At 46.6% G+C, this 13805-nt stretch overlaps 1 protein-coding gene across 1 annotated transcript in view; it reads right to left on the bottom strand.

Moving 5' to 3' along the window:
- Window positions 1–201: 201 nt before the first annotated feature.
- BATF2 (basic leucine zipper ATF-like transcription factor 2) overlaps window positions 202–13805 on the bottom strand; it is a 94074-nt gene continuing 80470 nt past the window's right edge. The window contains exon 3 of the mRNA XM_069645080.1: window positions 202–7424. Coding sequence (XP_069501181.1) covers window positions 7224–7424 — 201 coding nt within the window. The 3' untranslated portion in view covers window positions 202–7223. The remainder of the gene's footprint in view (window positions 7425–13805) is intronic.

Genomic DNA, 13805 nt, shown 5'->3' on the forward strand with positions numbered 1-13805 from the left:
CCCTGGGCGCCTCTCACCTGGTGCCCAGTGCGCCCTCAGCCTCCCCGCTAGCCCACTAGGATCCGCCCAAAAGCTGCCACGGCTTACTAGGAGACACGCTTGCTAAAACAGGGTCTAGTGACCAAACACAGGCCAGCAGCCAAGAAACAACTAAGACAGTGTTGAAGGATGCGACCCCCACAAACCAACAGAAGCAGCCAGTGGAAATATTGTAACTTTTAATAACATTTTTCTATAAATATCCCATATACATATAGAAATCTGAAGAGGTGAAATGTGTCCTCTTGTACAGTATGCGTCCACTACATGTAAAACTTGAAAAAAGTGAGGTAGAGCTGAAAGTATCTGATTTTTCCCATGGCCCTTTGCACTGCTCATCCAAATGTGGATTAGAAAACCGGCAGTAGATACTTTAAGGTGGGAAATGTTCAAACCGGACGACGTTGTCATTTACCAGAATGTTCCACTTGTCACAGCGTGTGGGAGAGTTGACAGAAAACCTACCCAACAGGATGTGTCCTTGTCTGGGGATACTTTTGGCAAGTATAAAAGTGAAACAAACACAGACAAGCCCCTCTTCCCACCTGGCAGGCCCAGATTGATGATGAGTGGGGGGTCCATTTCAACACGATGGTTGGGGGCCCCTGCTTAGAGCGAAAACAGTCAGAGGCACTTGTGCAGTGCATGCATTACAATGGCGACCAAGATGATGGCCAGTCAGCAGGGAGCTTAAACACCAAATGCCCACTGTAGACCTTTAAAGCCTTCCTCGTCAGCAAGTGTCTGATGTGGAGCATCCAGTGTTTGAAGGCAATGAGGTGATAACACTTCTATATGTCCCGTGCGAAGAGAAAACGCTGCTTGTAATGCGAGCGCTGCAAAGCCCACACTTTAAGCCCCAGAACGAAAATAGAGAATTTAATATATTGCTGCGTTACATGACTGGGGACTGGCTACATGGGGGACGTTGCTGCGGCACCCCCACCCGAGCCTTGTGGCCCCTTTCATTTGAAAGTGGTGAAAGGACCGGATGCAGTCCCTGCCCACATCAAATACCTTAAAACAGCACATCCACCACCATTCATTATCGCCCGTCTTTGTAATTACATATCCTACAATGGGCAGCTTTTCCACAGCCTACACAACATTCTCATTGTTGCAGAAATTATGGTAGTGTGCTCCACCAGCTAGCTATGCAAGGCATCCACGTGTGCTAGCTATGCAAGACATCAAAGTGAGATAGGTATGCAAGATATCCATGTTTGCTAGGTATGCAAGGACATCCGTGTGGGATTTGCAAACAAATCTATGGCTGGAGTACCCCTTTTGTCAAAAAGGGATAGTAAGGCAAGTCTGCTTCTTTCTTGTTTGCATGCATCCAGTAGTGTGGTATTCTGGAAATTATTCTACTACAAGAGTTATGTTCCTTTGCAGGCACCACATGTATGTCTGTCGTGCTACCTTGAAAGTTGGATAGAATGAGTCCCTTCCACTTTGTTTATGCACAACACTGCTGTAGTGTTCTCTGGGTGATTAGAATGCATTGTGTTGTATCCGTTTCTGAAAAGGCTTGAACGCCAAATCCACTGACATGACTTGACTGATACCTCTTTGAGATGGACAGTGGTCATGTATTGGCTTGCATTAACGGAGTTTACATTTAAAAGCATGGCCATCTTCAATGTTTGCCTTGTCCCTTCTGTTAAACTATCTTCTTTCCAGAATGTGTCAAAGTGGTGTCTTCCTTGGGAGAAATGTAGCGTGTGCAATAAATTGGTTAGTTTGCAGTAATGATACTTACTCGATTGACCCTTTTTGGCGAAACGATTTTCTTTCAAGGCTAGAAGTGTTCTTGTCTTGTGCCGTCTTTTGTGTGCGAACCTAGCTTGGTGTGTATGTGGGCAAACCCTATGAACGTATTGCAAACAGCAAGTAGCACCAGTTTGTCTTTGTGTCCTCCCACTCTTGGAGAAATACTTTTTAGTCTTCCTCCTACAGTGGGTCGTGCGTGGAGAGTGGTTGTCAGATTAGAGGGACAGGCCTCTGTGTTGGAGAGCCCCTTTTCTCCAGTACTGGCCTCACAAGGTGCCTCCGAGTGGGTTTTGGGTTTAGCCCAAGCTCGTTGCTGGCGTGGAAAGGAATTGCACAGATTCATAGTCAGTCGACTGGCATACTGGCATACTGGCTCTCTGGTTTTGGAAAATGCCCCTATTTTAAAATGCTCTACTTGTTGGTGCCCCTGGGTTCTCTTACTTGGTTTCTTTCTTGAGCATATCTAGAGTCTGATCTATTTTTTCATTTGCCAACGAGAGATTGGCCATCAAAAGACAAGTCAAGAATGTAGGCCTGAACTTCGGGTCTGATATTAGAGAAACATAACAATGCATTACATTTCACTAACAGAACACTGGTAACAAGCTGCTTGCTGTTCCAACTGCAGAGAAACGTGAGGTTCCATGGCCTTCTTGAAAGATAGCGTGAGCCTTTGTCATGGCTTCCACTGGTAAGAGTTTGAGAATAGATTTTACCTTGACCCACCAACTATAGTCAGGCAGAGTTAATAGTGGTGCAATTATCCATCCTGATATTCAACATGGCAAAGGTGGTCTCCTTCCTGCCAATAGCATGAAGGAATTCGTTTTTTCCATCTCTAGGAGCTGTGAGAAACCAGAAGGTGTCTCGCCTGCTAGTCCCTGGGGGATCTGTCATCCAGGTGGCCAGAACACGGCCATTGATTTTGGATCCAGTTCCTGGGGGTGGACCAGTGTGGGAGGATCACCTGGGTGAAGGGTCTGGGTCTTCGGGGAACGGGACACCGGATGGCAAGATGCAGTATGCCCTTCCCTCTAACACCTTTACCCCATCCTACCAGGTAGGATACTTAGGAACTCAACCCCCCCTTTCCCAACACACTTTCACAGACAGCTCACTATGAGAGAAAACAGACTAACACCCAAGCCATATACTGGACATGTCCGAATACAATGGTCAGGCAGGGTCAGGCAATTACCATTACACTTCCCCACACAGATAAAAGGTGGAGCCCGAGAGCACACTGAGCAAGGCAAAGCACATGAGGAAGCAGCTGTTCCAAAAATGCCAGTTTAATACAAGGCGAAAAATGGTAAAACTGGAGGGGGAATCGTAAGGAGGTACCGTTACTTTCATGAGCCTTCGCGAATAGAAAACATAAGACCAGGAAACAAAGCTGAAGTATCCTGCATTGCGTATCAGAGGTACCCGGGGCTCTCCTGCATCGATAGTCAAGGCAGGGAGAATGCTTGCCGCTGTGGTACTGTCCATGGCTCCTACAAAAAAGCAGCGCTAGTGAAATCAGCACAACCAGCCAGTTGGGCACTGATAACAGACTGGTCTGTGGTGAAGCCAAGGTTGCAAGCGGCAACATTGTACAGTGAACGCTGTAGCGAACAGTGTTTGAAGCCTATGTGATCACCAAGGCGAGTGAAATTGAACAACAGGTGAGTGATTGAACTTTGAAGCCAAGATACAATACCTTACACAGTGTGGTCCGGCACTGCGTGCATGCTCATTGGAAAGTCTCTGAAAGGTATCCAACTGAAAAGTAGCAAAAGCGAAAGAGTGACAAGGAATTGTGAATCGAAGTGGTCCTGCAATGGGTCAAGCAAAATCCTGTGCACAATCAAAAGTCTTAGATGATAGCGTAAAGAAAATTGATGACAAAACTACATGAAGTTGGTCTGAGCCCGGCGGAGGGAAACTAATTGAACAGTGTGTTAAAGAGGATCTGAGCCCGCTGAGGGGGATCCGAGATGAATAGGGAATCCACTGAGAAATTGAGTACTTGTGAAATCTTAAGGAGGAAAAATAACTTATTGTTCATTTATTGCATCACGCCCTCTGAAAGAAGAGACTTTCAAAGGCAAAGCGATTTGGGCACAGAAGGCCCTGATGCTAATGATTGAACTGTATCCTCGTGCTAGAGAAACCAGAGACTGTGCGCAGCTTCAGTGTACCGCCTTGTCCCGAAAACATGGGGAAGGGAGGCCAACAGCCTGAACACCCTAACATATTATTTTGCGAACACTTCTTTCCCACACTATTGGTATTTAGAGGTAATGATTGGCAATAGGTTTATTAGTATAGGCCCTTTTATTTTGACAAGACACCACTAGGACTGCGTGATTACTTGATGGTCGCAGCTTGCTCCCACCTGTAGATTTAGGATTGGATAGGTGTTTATTACACCCTTTTTGAAGTTAAATAAACATCCTTGAACTGTGGACACTTGTGTCTGTCTTACTGTTGATACCATGCCTTCCTTACAGAGCACTTCATGTGGACGTAGGTGGGCAACATACCTATTTTATGTGCACTTGTCACTATAATTGAGCATGTTGCCCTGTTACAATTATTGGACCCGATGGGGCAACCTTTTCCTTTCATTTGGTCTGTGGATTCATGGATCGTGCTGTAAATGGGGCCAACATCGTATCCTCCAGTTGTTTGTAACCTGCACCATACTGGAAAATAATGGAGTGTCTCCCCCCCAGGAACTCTGCATCACTGTCCTCCTGCTGCAGCTCAATGTTACAATGAGCAGCTGCATTTCTTATGATCATACGGAAAAGTAATTTGGTCACCATTCGGGGAGACGGAAACTGGGTACTCACTGCTCTTCGTCTAAAATCGGTTTCTTAACCTCCTCTTAGAATGTGTTCTTGCCCCCATCCTGCTACACTAAAGTAGTAGAATGAACATTCCGTTCAATCCTTGCATCCTGGAAGGACTGTGTGGTCAGACTAAACCAAGGGATTGTCTCAGTCACTGCTTCCAAATCAAAATCAGGACGTATGGTACCTTCATCTGAAGTGGCTTATCCAACCACAGAAATCCTCCAGTTTGTGGGCATGCAGTCTCTGTGGAGCCCAAGAGTACACTTCCAGCAGCGTGAGGTCTTCATTTCATTACCCTGTTTCTCAGCCACTATAGCTATGTTTTGGTGATTTGGGGCTGCTTGCATACATTGCAATGTTAGTGCTAAGGTGGTTGATTTTTTCATCAAGACAAAGGCCAAACACATGCTTTACTTTTAACCATGAAGGAACTGCTGTGTGTGATAGTTTGGGGTAGTTTGCCAAACCTTTTTTTTAATTAAAACACTTGGCTTCATGTGCTCTTGCCTTTGGGTTACATGGCGATTGCCCCACTATCTGAAGTGGTAATATGCACAGAACCTTTGCAGGAAGTAGTAGATTTGGGGGTGGTGATCTGCACCTTTTGGACTTCCCTAGAAGCAATGGACAGGACATGGGGCCCATCCCTTTGGTGGGAGCCTCGAGGATTCATTTCCTATTACCCCACACAAGAATGAATGTTTATTTCGCTCCCCAATGTTTCGATTATGACGGTGTCTTCAGCATACAATGTTAAAGTGGCCCAGCCAGATGTAGCTTTGGGCCTCAACCTCTGGCACACTGTGTACCTAGTTGGCATGAAAAAAAAAGTCAATGCGAACAACAAAAGAAACAGCAATAAAAAATCATATGCATTCTTACACAAACTGTGTTAACCCTACCCCTGCCCTTTTTTTTGACTTTTTTGAGAATAAACACTGAATGCGGTCGAGGGGCCCATGCAGGTTGTAGATCCATCTGTATATCTATACTGTTCCACACACCATGTACACGACTATACTGTTGGCAGAACCAATTAGTACAGCCACACAGTCTGCAGGGAATGTGAATGTAAAGCAGATAAAGCTACCAACAGCAGGAGACTGGCCACAAACAGGCACCTCTGATGCAATATTCACACGCGGGCAAGGCGCTGAGCCAATATGGTGGCTGGAACAGCGGGCAAGAATACATATTCTATGCCCGCTGTTCCAGCCACCCCAGGCTCTTCCCCGGGTGGTGCCATCTTTTTCTTTTCTTTGTAATATGAGGAGGCAACAGGAAGTCTTTCCCGGTTGCCTCTCCACTCCCCCCAAAACCAAACAAACCCCTTCCCCCACCCTTTCTCTCCACTTACCTGCTGGACCAGAGCGTAGTGCTCCAGTCCCGGCGCTCCTCCAGTCTCCCCGCTGCCATAGATAGGGACAATATGGCAGCAGTCATCTGTTCCCCCACCCTACTTCCTCTGGAGATTTCCCCTGAGGGGTGGGGAACGATTCACACCCCAAATAAACCGCAGGGTGCGAATGGCTTTCACCTCAGCTTGGTGGGGTTCGGGGGGCTTTTGGGCGTGGACATGGCCTTTAACAGACCCCAGCCATCGCCAGGGCCCTTGCTTCACTGAGGCCTACCTTGGCTCAGGCTGGCAGGCCATTGTTAAAGGCTATGTCTGCCCCCCACAGTGGGGATGAAAGACATAATCATAGCTCACAGGCGATGCTTACATTGAAACCAGATTTCTTCGACTCAGTATCAAAGCCTGGCCACCATATAGACCTTGAGGCAGATGAACATATTACACTAGAACATAGGGCTGTGCGGCTCCCGCTAACCATGCAGTGCTGCATATCCAACCATTTTAGGAGAACCCATCTACAGCAGGTTTTACATTAAATAGATCACAGAGGGTCAGTAGACTGCACTGGGAGATGCCACCCCCCCCACCCACCATCTCGTACTGAAATGGTAGATTAGCACTTCACAAATCATGGCACTACAGTTATGAGGTAGGCTTTCCCTGCTACTTGGTGTTTAGGTTTCCATCCTAACCGCTGCTAAACATACGCCCACAGGAGTCCTACACCTTCCTTCTTGCTGTAAAGCAGATTTGTCTTTTGCACCTAAACCCCAGCATCAGGAGTATTCTCTGTAAACCAATTACTGGTGCGTTGGGAATCCAGAGGTTAGCAGTCCCAAAAGGAAAACCTACAGGTCAGTGATATTAAAGTAAGTCTGCACAGAATAAAGCAACCTACCGCAAAATGTCAGGTCTAACGACAGAGCAGATGGACTACCATTGCCAACACTCAGGAATGGACTATGCATTGCATGAAATACAGGTGTGCAGTACAGATCTGCATTTAGTGCATTGTGTCTATGGATTTAGGGGGAGGCATGAAGCCAGTTCCAGTCACACAGCCTTCCAATGACCATTTCCCAACAGCGGGACGGCCCAGAGCAGAGCCTGAGCAGATCTTGGAGAGTGTGGAGAGTGTGGAGAGCGATCATCTCCAGCCTGCACCCAAATGCCACAGGTTCTTGACATCCCCAAGAGGAGCGTGGGGGCATTCAGATGGCAGACACTTTAACCCCCTCATCTGCCCACGGAGGGTGGGCATTATGCAGGAGGTCCAGGTAGACGTCCGGGCAGCACATGATGCAGGTGCGTTCATGGTCGTGCAGGGCTTTACTCCAGTACCTCAGCTCCTGATTCAGACTAGCAATCTCTTTCTTCAGGGCAGTGTTGTCCTTCTCCAAGCATTCGTGCTCCTGCAAGAAAAAGAAGATGAAATTAGGTATCCGGTGGGGGGCAGGGGATATTTCACTTCATGGCCAAAAAATTACCAATATGAACAAAACACCCTACCCTAACAAACTAGCATTTATCATGAACAGGGCAATTTTGGTCCCAATTTTCAAAGCCCCTCCCAATAAGTGTTAATAAGTCCCAAACAGGTGTCCCAACATTCCTAACAGCCTCCTATGCTCTGAAACGTAATCACAAATCTTTGTAAATACGTGCAATGTATTGGAATAGGTAATCGAATCGAGTATATTATTCATTTTGTATGTTTAATGAATAAAAATGAACAAAAAGAAGAATTGCAAAATAAAATGTGCTGTATAAAAGCCGCAGTTCCCTGCACTGTCATGCTAAGCTGCAATGCGCATGGGTGTGTTCTGTGGATTGGACCCAAGATGGCCGCTTTGTGTAAAGTAACATTCCACGTCACATCATCAGCTTCAACATCATCAGCGAGCAGCTTCAACCTGGGATTTAATGATGCTAAAGACAAATCTGCAGCCGCCTTCTCCAAAGATCTTAATGACCTAGGCTTCACCCAAAAAGTAGAAAGTCCCACTCACACTAGAGGCCGTATCCTAGACTGGATTGCAGACCATAATTGCCTCTCCACAATCACCTCGATCTCAGCACTGCCATGGACAGACCACAACTGCATAGAATTCTCTATTCCCATCACCAAAAATCAAAAAACTCTGACCCCGGCGGTCGCTGCACAAGTCAGAAGCTCCCAAAAACTTGAAGACAACCTGCGCCTCTTCCTCAACACCCCCAAACTTGCACCACCTTTCACTAATGACCCCAACATTCTGGCAGACATCTACAAAGATGTTGTCACTAAAGCTATCAATGAAATAGCACCACTTGAATGGAAGAAAAGAAATCACTACACACCAACTCCTGGTTCACTGAAGAACTGCACTCAATGCGATCCCTCAAAAGAGCAGCTTTAAAAAACTGGCAATCTAACCCATCCAGCAGCACCAAAAACGATTTTAATTTAATCTCCAAGCAATACAAAACAGCCATCACTGCTGCCAAAGCCAACGCTTTCAACACACGAATCTCCAATGCCAAATCGCACTCTAAAGAGATCTTTGCCATTTTCAACAAGCTCATCTTCCCCCCCCCCCCCAATACACCGGATGAAATAACTAAAGATGAAGCGTGGTGTGCCAGCATTCAAACTGCCATGCTGCATAAAATTAACCTCCTCCAAAAGAAAATCAAAGACCATTGCAAAGCACTACCTCAACAGACAGGCTCCAAGCCTTCTAACGCCCCATCCTCCACCTCTAAGCCCACCATACCTGACGTCTCTTTCAGGGACGTCACTGAGACAGAAGTCGTCAATCTTCTAAAAAATCTCAAACCCTCCCCTTGTAAAGGCGATACCTGCCCACCAAAACTCATCACGGACTGCGCAGACTGCTTTGCGCCGCTCTTTACGGCTTTCATTAACGCGTCTTTTAAAACAGGCATTATCCCTGCTAGCCTTAAAGAGGCCTGGGTCCGGCCCCTCCTAAAAAAAAAACAGCCTCGACCCCCTACAACCTAACAACTACAGACCAATAACCACAGTGCCATTCCTCCTGAAACTACTGGACAAAGCCGCACATTGCCAAATTCAGCACTTTCTGGAAACCCACTCCATCCTTGGGTCGAGGCAATCAGGCTTCCAGAAAGGACACGGCACAGAAACAGCCCTGGTGGATCTGAAGAATCAGATCACCCAAATCATGGCCAAGGGCAAGCCAGCCCTCCTACTCCTCCTAGATCTCTCAGCCACGTTCGATCTAGTTGACCATAAGACCCTCACCTCACACCTCACTCTCTCTGCTAACTTTTCCAAAGAATCAGCGCGATGGGCCACCTCCTTCCTAGAAGGTAGAGCCATGAAAGTCTTCTCAGACATAGCCAACGCCACTCCCACAACAATCCACTGCGGGGTCCCTCAAGGATCCTGCACTGCACCCACACTCTACAACCTGTTCACTTAACCCCTTTTTGACAAACTCGACTCATACGGCATTACATACACTAACTACGCGGACAACACACAAGTGCTTCTACCCCTCTCAGGCTCATACCACGACGACGCAAAGGAACTCCCTCGATCTATGCCATCATCCAGGCTTGGATGGCTACAAATGGCCTCTGCCTTAACGGAGACAAGACTGAAATCATGATATTAGGCCAACAGAGCACCCTAGACAAACGGGACATACTGTACGCTAACTTCTCCATTGACAACTCTATCATCCCCGTCTCCACAGCGGTTAAGACACTGGGAGTATACATAGACTCCTCTCTATCCATGAACAGACAAGTCAGCGCAATCACCTCCTCTTCTGCGCATACCACTAAACTCATAAACGCCATCAAGCCATACCTCTCCAAACCCAACTGCCTCTCCATAGCCAGAGCAACCACTGGAGCCAAACTGGACTATTGCAATGCCCTCCTAGCAGGCACTTCAGCAAAAAACCAAAACAGACTCAAAGTCACACAAAATAATGCTCTACGGGCCACCCTTAGCATCCCTAGAAGAGAGCATATCTCTCCTGCCAGACACTCAGCCCAATGGCTCCCAGTCAAAGAACGGATTACACTCAAAATCCTCACCCTCAAATGCCTCTCCTTCTCCGCCCCGTCCTATCTATCAGAGACCATCTCCAAACCCTCCTCCCCCGACCAACCAGGACGCAATACACCAATTTACTCTGCATTCCACGCATCAAAAAAGCCAAAGCCGGTGGCCTAAGCTTCCCCTACATTGCAGCCAAGACCTGGAACGCTCTTCCTGCAGACATTAGATCGGAACACTCGCTCCCGATTTTTCGTAGGAAACTGAAGACCTCCTTCCTTGCCCAATAATCTGTGACCCCCACCATGCCATGTAAATACTCTGCTTTGCAATTTGTACAAATATATTGCCTTTGTAAATAATGTATTCCTTGTTATTATTGTATTATTGCAACTAAGATATGCCTGTAACAAGCGCCACGATGCCCCCGGGCTGACATGCGCTCTACAAATTTAAATAAATAAATAATGCAAGGAGTTGTGGCAGTTTCTCAAAATTAAGACAGACAGTAGAAGACTCTTCGTCAGGGGGTCCTGAATCTAATCACTCTCCTTGGCTTCTACGGTTACTCCTCCAACCAGTTATCTAGTGTTCTTGGGAAGTTCTCAAGAGGGCGGCCATTGGTTTATGTGGCAGTGCCAGGTATTGCATGAGGCATCAGATGGCATCTTTTTTTACAACGAAGTGCCATCTATGGAGCTCAGTGGCTACCGATTAGAACCTTAACGCGTGGTTTAAGGACAATCATTCTCCATAAGAAAATGAGTGGTTCTTGGCTGTGTTAGCAGGTTCTCATTTCTTCTGGCCAGAGAATGTTTATGGGGTGGGTGGTTTTCGAGGAGCAGCCTTGTGTGTGGTGGGGGGGGGCCGGGGGGGGGTAGAATGAGGTTGTCATTAGGGTGAGTTTCAGTCTGTTAGACTTGCATAGTTTTGTAGATAGAGTATCAACTGGGTAAGTGTAGCAGGTGAGGGATGATCTCCCAAGACTGGACACTTGGGTACCCCCCCCCCCCCAAACACACAAAGATATAGCAGAATAGAGGGACTGTCAGGGGGCATGTAGGTGGTCTCAGTCCTGTTCCAGAAGAACATCACCCAGCATACCTCTGCTTCGTCCAATCCAGTGTCTCCAAAACATTTTCTTTTAGGCGGATGTGCTGGCTGGTTGTGTCAAAGGCTACAGGGGACTGTGCACTTGGGGAGTCAGCATCATTGGCTTTCTTGTAACCCAGATTTATGAGAGTTGATCCAGTTATCCATTTCCACAGGGCCCTCACCTGTCCCTTAGCACATACGCAACCCCCACCCACCTTTTTTTGTTTTTGTGAAAACATGGTCCACAAAATATCACAGCTGCAAAATGAGACCCTCCAGTCATGGCAGCATCACGCTTTTGGTTAGAACTGCGCCTGACAAGATTATGGTAGATGGAATCAAGAGGCCACCCCAGGCTGGATGGCAGTGCCAGGGCCTTATCAAAAGAAAGGGGCAGTGGGTGCCTAGAGATGGAGGGCATAGAGTGCGAGTCATTAGCCCCGGATTTAAGGAGGGGCAAAAAGGAGGCGGTGAACAGTGAGACTAGTAAAAAAAGATGACTAGAGAGAAGTGGTGAAGGGGAGAGACAGTAGGAGAGAGAAACCAAGATCAGGAGGATATTAGCAGTGAGACTACGAGAAGACTAATGAAGAAGGTAGAGAAACATGCCAAAGCATTCAGGAGAAACACAAGGAGGAGGGGAGAAGAAGAAGAAAAAAAAGAAAAAAAGGGGGGCATTGGAGGAAGGGGGTGAAGGAAGGGCCCCAGGTACGAACACATGGCGGGATGTCAAGGAGGAGAATGCGTTTGGGCTGGGACGCGGAAGACCGAGGGCCGCATAGAGAAGAACCCGTTAAGATCGTTGGGGTGGCCTCCTGTTTTTCCTGTGGCTCAGGGAATGCATGTCAGCTCCAGATTCAACTACCAGGCTCCAGCGCAGATAGGAGACACGGGAGGAGCCTCTCGGATGTCCCTTAGAGGCCCAAAACATTGCAACTGTCACAGTTTTTGCTTGTGGTCTAAAACAGCAAGAGACATTTTTCTTCCAAATTCCAGGTTTTATTTGGAACTTTGTTAAACCAAGCCAGTAAGAACTACGAACCAGCCCCAAACAGAACTGAAACCTTGGACTTTTTTTTAACCTTTCCAAGAGACCTTTACACATACATGAAGCACGACTATGGGGACCACGTTGCATTTACTTTGATTCACATTCTTGGGCTTGAGGTTAACTGCTCTGACATGTTCTCCAAAATAAAACACCCCTAATCAAGACATGTGGGGAAACATTCCACCTCTGGCCTAGATTTGAACCATATATGCTTCGTGACAGCACTCAGCTGTGACAAAAACGAGGATTGGCATCAAAATATGCAGTGGAATCCCCAAAAATATAAGGCACAAGAGTCTGCTCGCCACTGGGACTAAACTGGCTCACAAGATTTGTGAATCAATTTAAAGTGATTTCAAGTGATTTCAAGTGTCTTGCAACTCGAAGCACACGTTTTTCTATGGGGTCAAACAAAGGCTAAAGTCTCGAGCCAACTCGAAATGCATCCAATCAATAACACAGTACATTGGTCTGGGAGATGTTCGATCGGCTGGGGCAGTGGCCTAGTGACGTGGCTCATTGCGATTAGCGACTCTTCAGGCACATAGGTTTGAAAAGTCGAGAATCGGCTCAACATAGTAAAGTAACTCCAACCCATCCGTTTCCCCAGTCTACTAACAAAATTGTAGAGTTGCTTAAAAAAAAAGCAAGAGAAGGTCTAAAACGTCCCCAAAAATACATGTACGTGTTTCACAGAGACCGGAACATACTGCAAACACCACCTTTATATACACACATTATTGTTCCATTATAATTATACCATTTCTTTTACACACGATTTTATTATTATTTATATTATTTCATATTTTTTGTCCAAAACCTGCCTCCACAAAGAGCTCCTGTTTCTCTCGAGTTCAACCTCAAACTATTTAGAAGAAACCATATGAAAATAAGGCGATTGAAAGTTCGAATTAATAAATTCAAGCAAGCACACGCCTCCACGTACCCATAAGATATTTCTGCAAATTCATGAAACCAGATTCCACCTGTGGAGTGTTTATCAATGGATGTTCAGGACCACCTGCCCTTCCAGTGACCCGCCCCCGCAGTAAGGCAACAGCTGGTCTAGCTCGTCTTTGCTATTTAGAAAGGAACGTGCCCGTCACAAAGCGCTTCTTAGTCTGGCTTCAGTTGGTAGCATTGCTAGCTTCCCCAAGTAAAGCGCATTTCCTCACTCTTCCGGTTTGTGTCTTGGGAACCACAAAAAAAGGTCAACAGTTCAGTGCACAGTTAATCTTGGCAGGAACAGGAAGACTCTTGCACATCATCCCATTTTAGGTCCAGGTCAAATTGAAAAGCTTTGCACATTAAAGCAGCCACGGTGTGGAATAATTTACCCATCACTCTAAGGCTTGAACACAAATATGCAAGTTTTGAAGTTGTCAGAGAAAACTCAAGACATTCCTGTTCAAATGATAAACTGGAACTAAGCGACTGATACCCCCTTACGACCTTACTGAGCGCCTTGTCCTGCGACTACATGCGTTAGTCTTAACGTCTCTATGTTAGCATGATGCTCGCGAGCTGTCGGCGCTATATAAATAAAGAAATCAGGTGGGAGTGCTTCTGTATAGATTGTAGCGGTTGATCCCACTCATACCCAGCATCACTGAA

This window comes from Ambystoma mexicanum, chromosome 2p (assembly GCF_040938575.1).
Source record: "Ambystoma mexicanum isolate Mex_15411 chromosome 2p, UKY_AmexF1_1, whole genome shotgun sequence".
Classification (NCBI taxonomy): Eukaryota; Metazoa; Chordata; class Amphibia; order Caudata; family Ambystomatidae; genus Ambystoma; species Ambystoma mexicanum.